Source organism: Accipiter gentilis, chromosome 26 (assembly GCF_929443795.1).
Source record: "Accipiter gentilis chromosome 26, bAccGen1.1, whole genome shotgun sequence".
Taxonomy (NCBI): domain Eukaryota; kingdom Metazoa; phylum Chordata; class Aves; order Accipitriformes; family Accipitridae; genus Astur; species Astur gentilis.
This window is the reverse complement of record NC_064905.1, coordinates 5473996-5494347: the sequence shown is the minus strand read 5'-3', so window position 1 is coordinate 5494347 and position 20352 is coordinate 5473996. Positions and strand designations below refer to the sequence as shown.

The 20352-nt window shown below is 41.8% G+C and overlaps 1 protein-coding gene across 1 annotated transcript in view; it reads left to right on the top strand.

The window, feature by feature from the left end:
* The window catches only part of WWC1 (WW and C2 domain containing 1), a 74365-nt gene that overhangs the window by 52547 nt on the left and 1466 nt on the right, over window positions 1-20352 (top strand). The window contains exons 10-21 of the mRNA XM_049829397.1: window positions 1369-1458; window positions 3863-4401; window positions 8584-8692; window positions 10479-10559; window positions 11482-11568; window positions 12246-12438; window positions 13789-13941; window positions 14492-14592; window positions 15394-15541; window positions 16245-16409; window positions 17853-17945; window positions 18800-19030. Of these exons, the coding sequence (XP_049685354.1) occupies window positions 1369-1458; window positions 3863-4401; window positions 8584-8692; window positions 10479-10559; window positions 11482-11568; window positions 12246-12438; window positions 13789-13941; window positions 14492-14592; window positions 15394-15541; window positions 16245-16409; window positions 17853-17945; window positions 18800-19030 (1990 nt within the window). The remainder of the gene's footprint in view (window positions 1-1368; window positions 1459-3862; window positions 4402-8583; window positions 8693-10478; window positions 10560-11481; window positions 11569-12245; window positions 12439-13788; window positions 13942-14491; window positions 14593-15393; window positions 15542-16244; window positions 16410-17852; window positions 17946-18799; window positions 19031-20352) is intronic.

Here is a 20352-nt window from a genome sequence, read left to right as displayed (position 1 = left end):
ATAGCAGTGTGCCCTCAGATTTCCAGGAGACTGATCCTACTTATAAGGTTTCTGAAATCATCTCCCAGAAGAAACCGCCTGGAAGTCTTCTTACTCCCCAAGTGGGGAAAGTTTGTTGTTCCTGCAAATGGATCCTCTTTGAGAATGTAAGAAATGCTCAGAATAGCCCGGTATAGTGTTAGTGTACTGTAATGTATCTGTATGCAGCCAGCACCTTGCAGCAGCTTCTACAGTTGCTGTGCAGTCTGGAGCTTGGTAAATGTCAACAGATGGAATTTTAAATTTTTAAAATTTGTTTGTTCTGAGCATCCTTGTATGTGATTCCTGTAGGAACTGGTATTTGACAGGGCTGTGGGAGTTGCACGGAATATCCTGTGAATCTAAACTAGCTGAAAAAAATGCCAACTATCCTCCCTAATTTTACTTGTGTTGCAGGAGGAGATCTCATGGGAGTGTACAGTGAGGATGAATACTGCATTAGGCATTGCCTACGAGCGCTTTACAATCTGGATGTATTGATGTGGGTGGCTATGGCAGTGTTACTTTTAGCTGCAGTCCCTTGAATATATGTGGAATAGGGCTGTTGCATTCACTCTCTCTGTGGCTCTATATTTTAATTTCTTCTACGTGCTCAGTGTGCAGACTACACCAATTTTCTAGAGTCTTTTCACTGTTTTATCACGCTGGAAAAAATGTAGGCATCTCGGATGTTTCAGCTGCAGGACTTCTACCAGCCTGAAATAACTGTGGTTCAGCAGATGTTTCTGGTCTTCCTGTAAGATGAACACTTCAGTTTGTGATTTTTAGGAATATGGTCCTGTTCTAGTGTGCCAGAGAAATAACATGTTTCTGGAGAAGGATTTCTCGACCAGAGGCCTCGTAAGTTAGGGTATGAGCACCCAAGTGCACATATGTGTCTCACACCATTTCAGGTATAAAATAAAACTCAGATGTTGCTAAAGTCTGTAATTTGTGTAAACCCATAATGAGATGGTTAATAACTAAATCATGATAACCTTGGTCATCCATAGACCTTATTGAAAGCAAATGAAAGCATTTACACCTTTATTAGCACAGTAAGCATAAGAATACAGTACTGTATAGTGAGCAATTTCTGCCGGACTTTTTTTGAGGCCTGATCGTAGAAACTTTCATAGTACTAGCTGTAATTATTTTCCCTGTTGTGAATGTTTATGAGTATTGGAAGTTGGTAAACGCCTACACATCTTGACCAAATTCTGTCCCAATTTATATTGTGTGTTCATATTAACTTTTGTAGCATTTCATAGAAAAAAATAGAGTTTTCCTTTACTCATTTTAAATAGTAAATGCTGCTTTAGCTCATCTTTTTCTTCTATCTTGTCTTAGATTGAAGTTGAATAGCAGAAGAAATCAGCTAGTCCGAGAACTGGAAGAAACGACACGATTAGTTGCAATGTTGCACACCCAGCTGAAAAGGTATGTAGCCTTTTACAAAAGTTGTAGGCGTTTTAACTGCACGTGGTGTAACTGCCTTTCTCTGCTAACAATTTCATCTCCCAACTGAGAGATCTAAAAGGCCTTTCAGTTATAATAGTGACCTAACAACCCTGTGTAGTCAATGTAAAGAGAAGCCTTGAGGATTATACGTCCTGCTCAGTTTAGATGGATGCTTTAGAATGGGATAAGTAACCTTGTGGTGGTGCCTCTGTCTGACAACAGGAGTTTGTGCAATCCCTTCTATTTTGGACATGTAACATTTAGGTGACTATGGATAGCTGAGATTTTTCTACTAATGTTTGAATTACTTAAGTATTATATTAATAAAGTATGTTAAAGACAGCTTAATGCTCACACAGCAAGTGAAGTGAATCTTAGTAATGCAACTACACATTAATGTATGAATGTCATGATTATATTTCTCTAAATTAATTCCAAGTGTGCTGTTGCTTGCAATGTAGATGATGTATTGAGATATGCCTGAATCTGTTGTGGTTCATACAGTATATAGAAACATTTCTGCAGTTGTAATGTGGTCTGGTTGTTCAGGCTGTAGTTTTGAAGAGCACAGGATTACTGTTTCCAAACAAATGCATGACTGCAGGCAGTAAGGCCAAATCATCATTAGCTAAAACTATGTTTTTATCTTTTTTTATTAGGAAGAGAGTTTGGTGGGGTTTTTGTTTGGTTGAGGTTTTTCCTATCAGTGTGTACTGAATTTACTCTGTTTGTAGCTTCTGCTCCACTTGGATTCTGTTTCGTTTTGTGAAGATGACACCGAAAAGACTGGAAAGAAATCATAGTGCAAGACTGGCATGTAAATAAGCCACCATGGAGAATAGCTATCTGTGATGCTCTTATGCAGTGGAAATGCATCGTGTTTTCATTTCATCTAGCTTATTAGGGATCTTTTGAGGTGACCAAGAAGCATGTGAAACTAATTTCTTCCTAACTATGTGCCCAGTGTTCTTGGCATGCTCCTTCATAAGAATAAGCATTTGTTATTAACCCCATAATGCAAAATGTCTGGCATTCAAAGGTATGCACAAAATGAAGTTGAGCCCAGTTTGTTGATAGGGAAAAGATTAATTAAAAAACCCTCCCTTTTTATAGTGAAATACACTGAAAAGCTGTATATTTATTAGTCCTCACCAGATCTGTATATACTGTCACAATGCAAAAACTCTTATCATGTTTCAGTTATGTTTCACCCAAAAGCTTTTTTGAACAAACGTGATGCAGTGCACATCTGTCATACAAATGCAGAAGACATTTTGTGCCAAAATTATACTAAATTCTGCATACTTGCCTTTTTCTCAGAAGGTCATGGGCATAATTATACAAATGCAGCTTCCAGCTTTTACCCCATAAATAATAAATAAGGGATTATTAGGCTTATTAACATCCTCACTGTTTTTCAGTGGGGCAACTTAAGCCACTTATACATATGCAGAAATTTTTCAATAGCTAATCCATATCTGAAGTGAGGGTTAAGGGTCTTTAAACAGTGAGTAACAAGCAAGGTATTTAATATTCGCAGCAGGAGTGTTGGTTTAAATGGAATTTCTAAGGAATGGTAAATGTTGTAGTCAGTACTGGAGGATTTGTTGGGTCTTCTGAGCAGAAAACAGTGTGCAGTGGTGTCTGGGCTTTCTCATCTGAACACACTTCTATTCAGCATCTGCTTAAAATTAATTTTGCTGTCAGTTATGTTCTGAACCTACATCTCTAGGGATAAATCATTTGTGTGAACTGATTTCACAGACCAGCCCCAACTCTTTCCCTTGCTCTCCTGGCCCTGGATTCCATGTAGCAGTCTTTCACATAGGTAAATCCTGCCAGTTTTCAGGTAACTGCTGGCTGCTGTGAGCTCTGAGAGCCAGTTCCAGGCAGCTGTGATATTGCCTTTTGGCTGTCGGTCCAAGATTGAGGCAAATGGAAGAAAATTTCCATATGGTGAGACAGTTTGCTGCAGTAACTTCATCTGCTTGCACGGACCTTGCTGGGTTTTGTGGTCTGCTTTGGAGATTAACAGGAACCATAGATGTTTTTTTCCAGACAGATGTGGGAGGAAGAATTAATTATCACTGATTTTAATTGATTTGAAACTATTCATTAGAGTTGTTTTGCCTAAACAAGGCCTCTTAAGAGGTTGATGTGGTGAGTAGAAAAATGTGTATGAACTATATTATTTTTATTGAAAAGTGAACCAACTGTTCTGCTGAGTAGCCTGTGGTTCTGGATTGTTCTGGGGACTAATGCGTATGGCCTGAGCTAACAAAGCAAAATGTGCCATGTGGGCTTAGAGATTTGGTGACATTGCAGTGATATCCTGAGAAATCAGGAGATACAGTGTAATGGTTTTCTGACTTGTTTCCTTCAGTCTCTCCACCAGCATGCTTTCCCTCTCCTCGAGCAGCAGCCCTGGTTCTCTTGCATCTAGCAGAGGATCTCTTGCCACCTCCAGCCAGGATTCGTCCACCTCAGCCAGCTTCACTGATCTCTACTACGAGCACCTGGAGCAGTTGGAGCAGTTGGACTCGGACTACCAAAGCAAGCTTGACTTGCTCTTAGAAGGAGCCACTGGATTTAGACCGTCAGGTTGTATCACCACTATTCACGAAAACGAAGTAGCAAAAACTCACAAAGCAGATACCACCAGTCGCATACAGGCTCTGAGATCATTGTCCGGTACTCCAAAATCCATGACATCGCTATCTCCAAGGTCATCTCTCTCTTCTCCATCTCCACCTTGCTCACCACTGGTGATAGACCCACTCCTAACTGGTGATGCCTTTTCAAGCCATATGGATTTTGATGATGCAGAGATAAGTACAAATCTCTCAGAACTCGCCCTAAACACTGGGGGTGGCAACTGTAGACTGGAAGAGCCTAGAACAGGAGATAAACATCTAGGTCAAGGTATGGTAACAATTTGCATGCACATGCATGCATTTATATTTAATGTAGTTTATAAAGCATTGAGAAGAAAATATTTCAAAAGCTGTCTTTCATCTTGATATCTTTGTGTTGAAAAGTATATTCAACTGTGTTCTATTTTGCTTGGGAGGAAGGGTTGGTATTTTAATTTGTACACAAAAATACTGCTGATTGTAGGAGTCTTGCAGAAGACTGTATCTAGGTGTGTGTTTAGTGTACTTATATGCACGTATACACAAATTGCAGGGATTTCATGTGCAAATATAAATGGTTGCGGTGGGATTCCTGGTTTGATTTGGCACTAAACTATTCAGAATGTCATCTAGTGTTTTGGGTCTGGGAGGCACATAATGCCATATTGACACAAACTTTTTGGCTAAGCTTTTGAGGAAGGCTGGGAAAGCCATTTAGCTTAATAGTTAACAAATGATAATAAAAATCCTTCCCTGCCACCTCAGCATGCACGATGACTTGCTCTGATTCCCAGTAAATCAGTGGCAATGAATTTATTAACTTCAGCTGAGCAGACATGTCAAGGCTGTGCTTGAATTTCTGCTGTTTTGAGGGGGATGGTCTCTTAGCAACAAAAACGTGTTTAGATTGTGAGCATGATAAAATAAGACATTTAGAGATAGTGGATGTTCTCGTACATGCATATGGCTTATTGGTGGGTAGGAAGGGTTCATCCTTTTTTAGAATGACGGCTGGGCTGAAGTGGATGGAAAGCAGTAGGCAGCAGTCGGGGCACTCATGCTGGGGCCTGCCTGAAGCCCTTGTGACTGTAGTTGGGTTAAATCCAACGGAGACGAGTGAAACGACTGGACTTGTAACTGCAGCAAAAAGCCTTAAAGGCAATACAAACTTGCAAGCTATAGTTGTATGAACCAGCAGTGCAGTTTGTTTCTGTTTTTCATAGGATTATAAAACAGCCTATGTGAATAAAGGGAACTAGCACCATGTTATCACTGCCTTCTGCAGTAAGAAGGCTGACACTATTTAAAATACAATAAAAGACACGAGTGCAGATCTTACCCTTTGAGCTACCATTTTCCTACAAGCAAGAAGTATTATGCATTTGAGTAGGAAACGCTAATTATTCTTATTAGAACTGGGTGCTGATTAGTTTTAACCTTTTTAGCTCTTCAAGATTTGTCAAGGCTGTTAAAGTGAAAGCTCAGGTGTTAAGCAGATTAAGTGATTATTGCTGTTAGCCAGTCAGCAGACAAAATAATCACCATAAGTAGTTTATTTCAGGGCAATAAGGAGATGAAATTTTACTCCTCAGGCATTTTGGAGGGGGGGCGTCCAGTGTAACACCCAAAACACGGTGGCTGGATCTGGGGTGGTGAGTACCACCCTCATGGGCAAAGCATGCTCACATGTTCCTGTAAGTAGAGCTGAATAGTATGTACCTGAGGGATTTGCTTTTTCTTTCTGCTAGAACAGAACATCTGCTACCTTTGAGGCTGAAATAAGGTTTCCTCTCTCACCTGACTGATACCTGAACAATTTAGGTGAAACTAATAGCAAAACCTGGAATCTGGCAAAGTCTGGCATTCTCTGAGGAAATGGCGTGGATCTGAGGGCAGCACATGACATGGATTTTCAAGGTCCTGTCACGGTGTGTCCAGGACAGCCCATGGAAGGGAAGACCAAACTTTAAATTCTTGGTATGAGTGAAAAAAATGATGAAAAAACATAGGAAGCGTTATCTGCCTGTGGAAGAGAGTTTAGCCAGTTCTGAACTCTTCCATGAACTTTCTTTTTAGTGTGATACCTCTTTAGAGACTTAAGGCTTAAAACAGAAAATCCAGATTTTGTGTTAATTAGCCATATGAAAAAGTTACAGGTTCAGTGTGTCTGTAAGACTTGCAGGGCTGAGCTTTGCAAAAAAACTAAGGAAAAGGATGGCTGTATGATGACTCCTTTTCAGGGAACCATTCATCTTTATTCAGGTTTACACTCCAGCATTCCGCTGTACAAACAGACACCCACTTCACTGCTGGGTTTTGTGCACCTTCTGTATTCACTGCCTCCCCCCCCCCCCCCCGCCCTGCCTTTGGCTGCAAGGTGCTCAGGTGAAGTGGTCAAAAATGAAGGCTTTTTGGGTTGAAATGACTAGATGGCATTGGTAATTGAAGGAGAAAAAGAGGTTAAGCATGTGGAGACCAACCCGCTGTGTCCTTCCCAGTAAGCAAGCCTCACGCAAAGGGATTCCCGGAGTGGCATTTCAGGGAGCGGTGTGTAAAACTCAAACAACTTGATCCAGAAAGGCAGCCAGCGGGGAAGAAATTATTTTCATATTAAAACCATGGAATAGGAGGTACAAGTAGCATTGAGGAAAGAAGAAACATTGTTTTGACCCAGCCCACATGCCTCCAGCATAGCCTATGATCAGGAGCGCAGCGGGGGCCAGGCCCTTGCATGCGGCAGGAGGGAGGATGGATTAAACTGTGAATGCCAGTATTAAATGGATCCATTTGTTTCAGTTAATGACTGATATCTTGCGTTGCAAGATGCTAACTTTTATTCGTGTGGTTTGGCCTACGGGGAAAAGGTCTGGAGGTTTATTTCTGTCCAATGGTTTCATGGGAATATCAAGATGAAAAATGTCATTCAGTGGTGGTGTCAAAAAATAGACGGATAAATGGGCCCAAATTGCACATGTGCACTCAATATATTGGTGTTACCTGTAGCACCCTCTACTGTTGATTGTACAAGTCCTTATATTATTCCATAACCTTACATTGAGCTTGCACGCTTTCTGCACCAATGTTTTTTCAAAGCTGTTTTTAATTCTTTAAGTGGTTTTGTGAGACTGTGCCAAAAACCACCCCAAACTTGCTCTGTAGTAAAGAAAATATGGGATGGAAACCATATATTGGTTTGGGGACATGTGCTTTCCTAAGGCTACGGGAAAGAGAGACCACTTCTGAAAGATGAAAGCCCCTTGGAGAGGAGTGCATTGCCGCACTTCTGCTATGGGGTTGCAGCTGCTCCCGGTGTGACAACGTGGCACCTCCTCGCTCTCGGAGCAGGTCTCCCAAAGCCCTAACAGTGAGGGAGAGCTAAGAGCTGGGTATGCTCCAGCACTCGTTAGCCACCTTGGCAGACGGAGTCCTCCAGATTCTCGGCTGAAGCATATCTCTGCAGAAATGTGATGGTTTAAGTGAAAAGGTGCAGAATTTGAAGAAGTTTCCAGGGCGTATCTTTCCCTGTTCTGTAGCACAAGAAATCCACGTGAGACAACACGTCTCTGCAAAACTGCTTGCTTCAACTTCCTCGGTTTCTCTTCCCTATCTCCTTTTCCCTGTATTCCTGCATGGTGCTGCTACTTTAAATCCTATAATCTCTCTTTCTCTCCGTGTTTAGCTACTTAACCTAGTCTTACTGGACCTATCTTCTGTCCTGTGTACCCAAATCTTTTGGGTTTAGGCGTAGGCAGGTGGTGGTTTTTTGCTGTTCCCTCTTCTTGAAGCTAATCTTGGCATAAGCTCTCCACGTAATCCATACTTGGCCAGGGCTTGGTCAGTAGCGTTTGCCCAGCCACTGCTCGCTGGGTAGCTAGGACCAGAAGGCCTGCTACCTGCTTAAGCGTGACTTGCAGTAGGGAGCTGTTTTATTGGTTCATATTTATAATTTCACTAGAATTTAGAAGTTCTGCTGCTTCTGCACGTTGCCCGTCTTGTCATGGGTACCTTCCTGCCTTTCCAGTGCTTTGAAAGCCTCTCCTCACGTTACCTGCGAGGACCTGCACCCGTGGAGGTGCTGGGTAGCCAGTTGCAATGCACTCAGCACAGCGGCGTGTAACCTCAGCCCGTGGGTATGCTGCTGCAGGACTCGGGTATTAAATGGGCACTGACTGTGCAATAAAGCCCTGCTCTCGCCTCCACCACGTGGGCTGTTCCTCTGGTTGTCCAGGGGCTTTTTGCTCTCCAGGGCAGTCAGGCACGTTCCTGAAGCACTAACCTCACGGTGGCTGTGGAGCACAGCCCGCCCTACCTGTGTCCTCTCTGTCTTCAGAAACGTGGTGTTGCTTAACGGTACTTGGGCGGAGAAAAAAAAGAAATTCAAGGGGAGGATAAAAAAAAAAGCTACTCCTGATCCAGACAGTTTGTTTGCGTTAACACCTCTTTTTGATTTTCCTCTGTGCTTTTCTGATAGGTATAAATACAGCTGGAGGGACGGCACTGAAGGTGGCGTGTGTGTCAGCTGCAGTGTCTGATGAATCTGTTGCTGGAGATAGCGGGGTATATGAGGCGTCTGTACAAAGGTAGACATCAGATCTCTCTCTAGGAAGAAGCCAATGACTCGGCGTTGCACACAGGAGTCAGCTGGAATACTGCTCGTTGTGATCTTTTTTGCAATTTGGTGGCTAAAGTTCTCAATCTCAGATTTCTTAATACTTCTGAAAAAACTATGAGCATGTTGAATTTGATTATCAAAATGACCCGTGCTTCCCATAATAGAAGTAGCTGAAAGCAAGCTCACAGAGAACTGTTTGAACAGCTGGTCTGTTTGTGGAGGTGCTGGTAAGCTATGACTGCTGCCTTGATGGAGCCATCTGGCAGGTGTAAAGTTCCTCTCCTGTCAGTCAGCCCTTCTGGTGTCAATGGCAGCCCTCAGTCAGCATGAGAGGACTTTGGGATGTGTAAGGAGGACAGCAGAAGCACCTCGAACTGCCTCATGGATGTGTGTGTGCTGCAATGCAGTTCCCGAGTGCTTGGATCCTGTATGTGATTTTGGCAGGACTTCTCCCCCCAAGTGCATAGCTTATAGCTGGAGCTGGGCATCACTGCTCTTGCTGGGTTTCTGGATCTCCCTTACTGCTTGCTAAAGCTGTCTGGGGTGGTTTGACAGAAAGGTCACTGGAAAGTACTGATCTTATTGATACCTGGTTTCCCTGCATCTAACATGGGTTTTCCTGCTGTTTTTATGGGCATCGAGATGAATTATGGGGTCATTTGTTGCAAGACACGACTGTAGAGGTGAAAAATTGCTCATCTCATATTCCCCCCTTCATTCATTCATTATCTTCATTAATTCTCCACATAAATGAGTAATTTTTTGTTTACAGCACAATTCGCTTTGACAAGAAAGTGCAATGCTTCTGTAAATTAGACTTCATGGGCTTAAGCCAAGCAGTCAGACAGTTGGGTGTCTTAGGACCCCTGTGTCCCCTCAATGGGATAGGGAGCTTTGCGGAGGGGGGAGGAGGGATAATGTGTGACAATTACAGAAGGCATCCCATGCACACTCAGTGTCTGATGTTACTTAGTGTTGTTTGGGTTGTTGACTTACCAACCCTTGCAATGACTACAGTATCATTCTGGTGCCTATAATAAATGGTGAGGGTAGAATGAGCAATACACTTGTGCTCTGTAGCTGAAATGTAATGAAATGCAAGAAAGTGCTAAGTAATATGGAAAATACTTAGAAGAGAAGAATGCTAATCCTGTTTTCATGTGCTACAGCATAGTCCCTGAGTCAGTTAGACAATGAATGTATTTTTGAGGACTTTCAATGCATAAAACTTTGGAGGAAGAGTACATTAGGAGGGAAATGATGCAGGTAGCTGTTTCAAGGAAGACCAGTCAGTGTACTCTGTCACTTTTAATGTGCTTAGGGAACTTTGATTTCTTAAAGAAACAAAGGAATGACTTAAATCTAATCAAACTTGAGAATTTTTGCTGTCATGATGCAGGACAGGATTGCAGTTGTTAAGTCTTATTTCTGTTGCTGGGCAGTCAGCTGCCTTTACTAAAATCCAGTCAAGGGAACCCTTTAAAAATCCCCCACTGCCTTATTTTTGCAGTCTTTTGTGTGGCTTTTTTTGGCAGTGAAGGGGGAAGGCATATGACTTTCTGCTGATAAGCACTGTAATACATACCTCTAAGGATGATTGCACTTACTTCTTAAATGGGCTTTCTTTTAGCTGCTAGTTTTATAAAATCCATATAACCAACCCCTGAATGGAAGGGAAAACATCTTGTATCACCTGAATGCTAGCACTTCAATAAAAGGAAATCAAGTCCTTAATTGTCTTTGATTTCTTTCAGACCATGTCTGTCAGAAGTGATGGTGTTTGACAGTGATGATACAGAAGCAGTTGGGACAGCTAAAGTGCAAATTGCAATGAGGTAAGCGCTACACATTTTTATTGGATTTTCCTTCCAATGGAAAGAATGATATATGGGATTTAGAAGATAGTGCTTTCTGTTCTGTTTTCTTACCGTGTTTATCCTGCCCTATTAGTATTAACTAACTAGTGCCCTCTTTGAAGTGTAATTGAGAATTACACTCAACTCCAGGAGGTCCTTGGCCCAGTTATCCTCTTTTATGTCAGTGGAAATCAACTGGTGATAGTGTGGTATGAGGGTGCAAACCAGCAATGGGAGCACTGACAGCGCTGGGCTGGAGAAAGCCTTTTGCTGGCTTGCAGTTTCTTTTAGTGTGCAGCTTGTGGGGGAAAAAACTGCTGAGAGTAAATGGTAATCATAATCATTGACCACACCTGAAACCCACAAGTAGTGGGTAAGGCGTAGGAAGGTAGGCACATAGGCATCTTCTTTAAATGACTTAGTGGAAGGTTATTTGTGATTTGAGGAAAAATAAGTAGCACAAAACTCTCTTGTCATGGCCATCAACAGTAAAACAATGGTTACCCCTAACATCTTCACTGTTGTACTTCAAGTATTTCTACTTGTAACTTCTTTATATTGTAGTCATTATATAAGGCCTTTCAAAAGGTTTTAGTTGCAGTACAGCAATTTAGCTAGACCTCAGGAAAAGCAATGTGTGTTAGGTCTAATTTGTAGTCCATTGTATCTGAATTCCAAAGTTCTGGGTGTTCTGGACTGTTCTAAATTCTCGATGTTCTGGCAGCAAAACTTCATGTAATATGAAACTGGTTTTGTTTTAAGCTATAGGCAAGCCATGGTCCCACTATAGTTTTGTCTTGTTTGTAATTTTTTAATGTTGTTTGTTTGTGTTAATGAAATTAGTGGAGTCCAAGGCAGAGCTTCTCTAATAATACTGCTTTTTTCTGTCTTTCCAATTCAGATATGATGACAAAAATAAACAATTTGCGATACTGGTCATCCAGCTGAGTAATGTTCCAGCACTGCTGTTACAACAAGATCAAAAAGTGTAAGTGGGTGAAATAAACATGCTTGAAGTATTTTTATTAGATTCTAGTGGGAATTAAACAGGTAATAATAAACCTGCAGACCGAAACAAGGTGCAGATTTTTCCTCAAAGGTCTGTATTTGCTAGGAAAAGACTTGCCTGGAATTAACACTAGCCAGCAAGGTTCTTAACTGTAGCAGCGCCCAGAGCAACGGCATCGAGTGGAGTCGGGGTGTTCGTTCTGCTACAGAACCCATCCTTGCACAGCTGCATGTGTGGGGAAATGTACAGCTTCTACTAGACTCATTCTAGGCACAAGTTTTTTAAATTCAGCTGTGTGCTGAATAAGCCCACAAAAATTTGATTCATTTTTGCATAGCTGTTTCTACTTACAAAAGGGTATGTTAGCAGCGTGACAAGTTGCACAGACGTAAACAACCATGTAAAACATAATCCCATGGTGTTCGATTACAAGATTCAGAAGGATGAAGTCTATGGCAACTCATGCCACTTCATGTCTCTGATGTTGTGACGAGATGTTCCTTTTTTCTCAGCTGACTGATATTCCAAAGACCAGGATAGGACAGTAATGTCCACAGTGCTTAGGATGAATTTCACTTACAGATTCATGGAGCTGTTGCAATGCAGGCAACTGCAAACATGTATGGTAGTACTGATTGCAACGCTTTTTTCAATAGGAACATTCGTGTGGCTGTCCTGCCCTGTTCAGAAAGCACAAGCTGCTTGTTTCGCACAAGACCGGTGGAAGCTTCAGACAATCTTGTGTACAATGAAGTATTTTGGGTTTCTATCTCTTACCCGGCTTTACGCCAGAAGACTTTAAGAGTCGATGTTTGCACTGTAGATAAGTCTCACCTTGAAGAATGTTTGGTTAGTATTGATCTCTATTTTAATATCCTTGTGTTTATTTCCTCTTTTTAATTAGACAAAATTTTAAACTCTGAAGTATGGCAATTTCACTGGAAGTTTTCTTGATAATCCTTAGCTATATGATCTCTCCCAGATAGTGTTCTTTGCAATGACAGTTTTGATCAGGAAAAAAAATCTATTGGATAAATGTTCTGTTACAGAACTACTGGTGACTTTGTCAGACTACTAGATTTCCCTTCTCCTATGATTTAATGTGAAACACTACCTGTTTTTCTTCTTTTTGGAAACATTTTTTGTAATGTAATTGACAATGGGCTTACAGGAATTTGGAAGCTACTGTAGAATATTAAAGATCTCTGAAGGATTTTTTAAAACTGCTATTACTCTACACTATTAAAATCCATATGAGTATAGTTTTTTCAGTGCTAGTATTGCCATAGCCAGCTGCCTTCTGTTGTTAGAAGAGCTTTTTTGTTGCTCAGTGTTACCTGAGCAGGTTTATTTTAATAGAACTATTTCTGGAGTATTGTACTCCAGAACATGAGTAGGCTGTGTTGAGCTGGGACATAAGCAGCCATTAAGTTACAGAAAAGTTGATGTTCTGTCCTGCACGTGTTCCATAGCATCTCCCTTGACTGGAGGGATACATGTTTTACGGTGCTTCTGCATTTCTTCCTTTGCTTGCTTTGCAAAGCACACTTTGGTTCAGGAAAGCATCTGTCTTCCAAATGGGGTTTTTCTCTTTTGGCAGCATGAGCTCCAGGTGGGAGCATGCTAACTTGCAGGAGATATGCTCAGCATGCAGTCTGCTGGACTGGGCTGGTGCAATGGAGTCCACTCGACATGGATTAAATAAATTGCAAATCAGTTTTACTTTGGTTTTGAATATGTCAGGATGTGTACTAAATGTAACGCAGTAAAAAATGACAAGGCAGATGAAGTGGAATGGCTTACACAAAGCTAAAGCATCTCAGTCTGAGGCAGTGATTTTTGTCAGCCTTGCAAATTTCTTGGAAGGGAGTCTTCATCTCCTGTTCCTTTCTCTTTTTCTTTGAAGCTCTGGCTGTAATTTATCCTAGCTGCAGTAGCACTGTTCATACTTCTGGATTCTTGTACACAGGAGCTGCAGTGAAACATTTGCTACTTAGATTGGAAGCCCTAGACGATGTTAAAATAATTAAACATAAAGCATTACTAGTGCTGTGGAAATGGGGATAAACAGGGCAATTTTTCTTTTTGTCCAACTTGCCAAAGTAAAGTAGTCCTGGATTTTCACTTTCGTTTCTTCTTACTGATGTGGTAGTTGTTCCTTTTAGTATTACACTAAAACTGTGGTTTTGTTCTCAATAGGGTGGAGCACAAATTAGCCTTGCTGAAATATGTAGATCCGGAGAGAAATCAACCCGTTGGTATAACCTCCTTAGTTATAAGTATCTGCAGAAGCAAAACAGGAAAAGTAAACAAGGAAACATTCACTCTGAAGTACCCTGCACTGAAAAAACAGTAAGAACAACTGCTTAAATCAAACAAATCTCTTCTAAACAGTACTAATGAGAGGGTTTATGTGGCTGAAGGACTGTCACAATAGACGAGAAGTGAAGGCTGGTGTGTTTATATCTAGAACTTGAAAATGTCATTAAGTGCAGCAAAATAATTAACATGTTGATTACAGATACGCCCTTGTCCTGGGCTAAATACTTACTGAAATCTGCTCCTCATGAAGCTGAGGGATGTGGTATGTGGTCTGGTGTAAGTGATGTGTGAGCTTTTGCCTTTCTTCCCACTAGACAGTTCACCTTGGTGCAATGACCTTGCTGAGCGAGTCAAGATACAGACTTACCTTTGCACGTGCATGGCATGCAATATGCTCAGCCTATAGCTGCACACGTGCGGATGCTAGTGTAACTGGGGGAGGTGGGCCAGGTATGCTCACACAGGCTTGACTGAGCACTGTATGTGCAATAGGCTGCTTGAACAACACAGGTGTAGAGACTACGGCGCTTTGCAGTTTGTGAGAGTCGTATCTTCACAAGAAGCCTCTTGCTCTCCTCAGGACTCTGTCTCAGCACTCTTAGAGCAGACAGCTGTTGAACTGGAAGCTGTGGAGAAGAAATTGGAGGAAAGCAGAAGCACTTTAACTAGTGGAGAGAGCTGGTAGGTAGCATCCCACCATCAGCATTGCGGGATGATCAGACCATTTGGGGATTCATGTGCAGAGAAAAAAGCAGATGATACAGAGCTGTGGGAGGCTTCTTCTGTCTCCTTCTGCTTTGGTGAAAAATTCTCTTTCTTCTGTTCTGGAGGTTGTGCTTGGGAAATGAGAACAAAGCTGATAAACATTGAAAATAGTTAATAGAACTATGCTAATTGTGTGATTTGTACAGTGTTCTATGGTCGTCCATAAAAGCTCCACTGTATGGTGCAAGGCTTTGCTTGAATATTATTTTTGGCTGCTGTTTACATATTCAGATTCAGATTTTATTAATGAAGCCCAACATTTGAAACAAAAAGCAAGCCTGTCCAATGGGTTTGATGGGGAAGCCAGCTGTGAGTTCAAAGGAGCTGAGAAGGATGTTAAAGCAATGCTTCAATTTTGTCCAGCATCACTTTTTAAACTAAGATTAATTATTAATGGCATCCTGAGAGCTCCCCTTAAGATGCACTCATCTTGAGCTCAGACCATATGGCTGAACCCTTAGATTGCTGCTTTTGAAGCAAGATCAGTATGAAGTTTTTGGCTGTAATGGTTGCCTTCTGGTGCAGCTTTACTCCAGTTTCAGTTATTCTCTTATAAGCCTGTGTTTGTGTAATCTCAGTGGCTACAGGATCTGCTGGGTACAACTGGCTGCCTTGGGGACGTGTTTCTGTCCAGCAGCTTACAGGAGATAACTCCTGCTGCAGCACCAGAGTATTGTCCACAGTAGGCCAGTTCAGTAACAAAGCTGTTCTTAACAGGCAAGATGAAGATGTTCCTGATCAGGAAGAACAGGACGAGGTCAGTGAAAATGAAGCAGAGGAGGAAGAAGAATTCTGTGCTGGAAAATCGCTGTGGGAAACAGAAGAAAGTCTGAATTCCCAGCTGCACATGGAAATAGCAGTGAAGGTAATGTCAAGGGCCTTTTGAACAGAAAGATGAGTTAAGCTTCCCATTGCTCAGCTGAACCGGGTTGCTGTTGAGCTGAGCAAGGCTACAGCAGTTATTTGAAAGTTCATCACTGATGTTTAAAAGTTTATTTAACTGAAATCTTTTAAAATAACTCTAAATTTTGTCCCACAGTTAATATAGCATCATTCTGTGCCTTCTTTTTGCTGGTCATGAAAACTTTTCATTAACGTGACAGTGGCTTTGACCTTGTTTAATTCTGAACGTAGTTGTAGTCTAACAAACGTGTGCTGTACACGTGCTCTCTGTGCATGCACATACAGCGATTTGGATCGTTGCTTGCAGATGCACAACAAGTAAGGAAATGGTCTTTATAATCATACCTCTGTTCTGTGTGAGATTGCCAGGTCACATCGATGTACTGGATCAACAGGAAAAGCTTGTTGGAATCAATTGTGTTGTACAGCAATCAATGGATGTGAAGCCCTTAGGGAGCGATACAGTTAACGTAGCAGCTACTGAGTTCAAGGAGTGAAGTGTCAGGACACCCTGCATGAAAAGGGCTAAAGAATATCTGTTTTTGAATGCGATGCCTTTGGGACTGAAAGCGGAGATGTATCACAGGTGGCTGTCAGACAGCCCTGGGTACGTGTCATCGGTAAGATGGCAAGGTGGCATTTACACTGCAGTATCTGTCTTTTAGGTGGATAAAGAGACAAACACGGAGAGCCTTGCACAGTCTTCTACCGTAGTTCGTCCAAAGGACAAAAGAGCAGCAAATCCACCCCAAACTCAGTTTGTCAGAGGTAGCACTATCATCCGCTCAAAAACTTTTTCACCAGGACCACAAAGTCAATATGTGTGTCGGGTAAGGCAAATACAATCCTTAGGTTATAAATGCTGTGTTTCACTAATGAATGCATGACATCAATGTTCACTTAGTCTGAATTTTTCACAGACATCTGACAGTGCTTTCTTCTCTCCCCCTTTGACTGAAGAAGTTGCTCTGTCCTCACCTCCTAGACAGTATCTTTCCTTGGAACTAATAGTATTAAGCACAAATTTATAAAATATGTATGTTTGTGGTACGTGCAGCATGTTGACATGCTCAAACTAACCTGGAAGGGCTGCTGTAAGACAGTGATGAATAAGCTGCATATGAAACCCTTTCCTGCTTTTTTAAGATTGTTCTGCGCTAACTTGAACTGAGTTAGCTGTGTCCACCTGACTTTAGATGAGGTGAACATGCAAGCTTAATAGAAATGGAAAGGCAAGTACCTGACAATGTCAGCAAAATTTGTGAAAGCTTGAAAGCCTCCAGTGTGCTTTGTCTGAAGGTAACTGAACAGGCCACGTACGGGGTCAGGATGTCACTTCCACTGCTTTGAAATGTTTGTTCACAATTATTTCCTGGATTGAGGGTCAGCCTAAACTATAAATAACTCGTTTTTTAAATTGAATTGGCAAACAAGCAAGCACTGTGTTTTATCATGGATGACCTGTCCTAAGTGGGCATGCTCTTAATACAGCTGCGCCAGATTTGATGTGCAGTTTTTCTATGATTCAGAAGCAGGTGCTTGCATAGAAACAAACCTTGTTTAATTTGCAACAGTGGCCTGTGCTTGGGTGGTAGAGGTACTGTGTCCCAGCACATGTAGATCCCACACACCTGTTCCCCCTCACCCACAACTCTGAGAAGGAACATGAGAAGGGAATTCAACCCTGCCTGAGTTGAGCTCTTTTTTAAGAGTCTAGAGGCAATCACAAAAGAAGGCAGACTGTATGTGTGTAACATGACAACTCTTTTAAGTTGAAAAACCCAGGTGAATAGCTTACAGGTAAACCTACCTCTTGTACCACTAGCTTAAAATACAGGTGACTGGAGAAAAGAGAAATCTCTAATAAAATAGTCCCATGTTTTACAGACACTAGAAAAGAGTAATTTTTTTTATTACTTAGAGCTTATTTTTCTAGGCTGTTTTGCCCAGCCTAGTTACTTGCACAGAAGAAGGGCAGTGGGGTAGAGTCCTATATTATACCCAAACTTAGTGTCTCTCTTTCCATGCAGTCTATTCCCAAAAAGGGACAGAGTTCAAGGCTTGTGGCAGGATCTGGCTGTGCCAAATGGATTGCATGTTGTGCACTCAGATTGGGGTGGCAGCTGTCTGCTGTAGTTGTTCACAAAACTTCATATTTCTGCTTACATCACTGCTTATAATCACGTACAGAACCCTCTGATCTTGCTAATAATGTGTGTATGCACTGCTTGTATTTCTTTCATGAAAAATACAGGTTTTGTTTTCATTTTCAGCTGAATCGCAGTGATAGTGACAGTTCAACGCTATCCAAAAAGCCTCCCTTCATACGAAATGCAATGGAGAGACGGAGTGTCAGAGTGAAACGGGTAAAAACATCACCACTTTTTTTTTTTTTTTCCTCTAGAGTAGACACTTGCAAACGCCGGAAAACTGTTCTAAAGGAAGAATTTGCAAACATAAATCAGTTGCCACGTGCTTTCATTCACAAGCTTTTCTTTGTGTGTGAGGAGTCTCTCAAGGCTACTTTTCTTTGATATATCAGAATATGACAGGAATGTTTAAGTTGGAACTCATTTAGAACAATCAATTTAGGAAGGAATTTGGTATTTTTCATCTTGTCAGAGCAGAAGTAGCACAAACAGTTTTGCTGTGTTTATTGTTGTGAGATTCGTAAGTACTTACAATAAATGTGAGGAGCTGGGGAAGAGGATGAGGAGAACGATGTCTCAGATGCTCAAGTGACCCTATTGTAGTGACTCCGTGGCACAGAATGCACCCCTGTGCCCGTTGTGATGGCAATCACTGAAATTCCCCCGGGATACTGATGCTGAGTTCTGAAGGAGATGGTTTTCTTGAGGCAGCTTGTGTTTGAAACTAGCTGAAGACAACATAATGTTACTGGGGAAAAAAACCACAGGTGGATTCATCTGAAGATGAGACATTAAACATAGGAGCAAGGTGTGCCAGCAAGACTTGTTTGATTTGGAGAAGCTGCCAAGGAAGATATTTAGTGGAAACACTGAAATCAAAAGGCCTATCTATAAGACTTGGTTTGAGTTTGTGTTTTCTGTCTTGAGAAGGATTGGAAAGCAGGTTCAACAGAGATGTTTTGTGCAAAGAGAAGTACTGGAAAAATGGGGCTCATGATGCATTGGCCCTTCATGGGGGGAGTGGTTGGGATAGTTCTCATCACTGTGTTCCTACACCCCTTCTTTTCTAGCCTTCAATCAAGTCCTTTGGTACAGAGCGCCTAATCCGCACTTCACTAGACCTGGAGCTGGACCTGCAAGCTTCGAAAACCTGGCACGATCGGCTGGTTCAGGAGATCTCGGTGCTGAGGGAACTGAAGGAACAGTTGGAACAAGCTCAAAGTCAGGGTGAAAAAGAGTTGCCGCAGTGGGTGAAGGATGATGAGAGATTCCGGCTGCTGCTGAGGCTAGTGGAAAAACGAGTGAGTAACACCTGCCTTTGGATTTTACTCAACATGTTTGAGAAACACGATTTGAGAAACAGGGGACTTCAGACAGTCAGGAAATGAAGCCTTAGCACTACAGTCACTCGTGCCTTCCACTTAGGGCTCCATCAAGCAAGTGATTGATAATGGAAGCTGCAGTCCTTGAGTGTCTGGCTATTTTCAGGTGTGGTATTTACAAACTGCAGAGTCTGTGACTGCCTTCCCACAGATACAAGGGTTAGGAAGGTAGCAGTTATGTCTTTTGCTGCTTCTAAGAGAAATAATGGCTGCATAAAACTTGTGCATGGATGATGCTTGGTTTTAGAATAGGATCCTTATGCATATGAAGTGATAATATGTCAGATGATAGCAGACTTTCTGGCTTTAAGAGCTTAATAATGTCTATCTTTCTGCTTATGAAGGGTGGACTGCAGGGCAGGGACGGAAGGGAGACGGAACTAATTGCCAAGGATTTCAACAAACAGTTCATTAAATAATTTTGTTTGCTTTTATGAAAGTTGTCTTTCATTGCATTATCACTTTTCTGGAGAGCATTTAAATACAAATCATTAGCTTCAAAAGGAATGTCTTTACAGATAGGATAGGTAAAGCTTCAGAAATGTCAAAATAAGCCTGGGTAGTTGATGAGCAAGGTGGGCAGCCTTCTGTCACATTTGTTTTTTTGTTGTTTTTTTTTTAAAAAAAGTGTTATTCCATAGCTGATTATCTTCATCCCTCAGGTGCTGTACTTTTTGTTCTTTGCAGGAGTTTGTCCTCTCTTTAACTTCCTGTAGAGTTCTGTTAGTCCCAAACCCATGCATTTACCAGCACAGAGTGCCTTAGAGCCGGGTGCAAATACAAGAAGTCACAAACGCCATCTGTTTTGTCAAGTGCAGCCTCCCAGTCTGTAGTAGGTGTGGTGTGTCACGGTTAGCACTTACCTTACTCTTTCTACATCATGCTCTCCCTCACGTACAGGCCTCCTTCTCAACTTCTGTGATTTATCAGGGCACCTCTGCTGACACCAGGCAGAAACTAAGTTATGACGGCACCGGGTGTAGGAGTGAGTTGGTACAAGGTGCTCTTTGGGGCACAGCTGGAACATGGGTTGCCACATTCTTGCATGAGCTGGCTTAAAAAATAGATCAAGAAGATAGAAAGAAGGTGCAGATAGCACCCATAATTTTTATCAAAGGGCTGGAATACGACCTTACAAAAAGCTCTCTCCATTACAATGGTTAGCTAACAAGCCTTCACTTTAGCTTCTGTGGCTTGTGATTTCCAGAGTCAGCAGCTTCCAAACCCCTTAGACCTGCAGC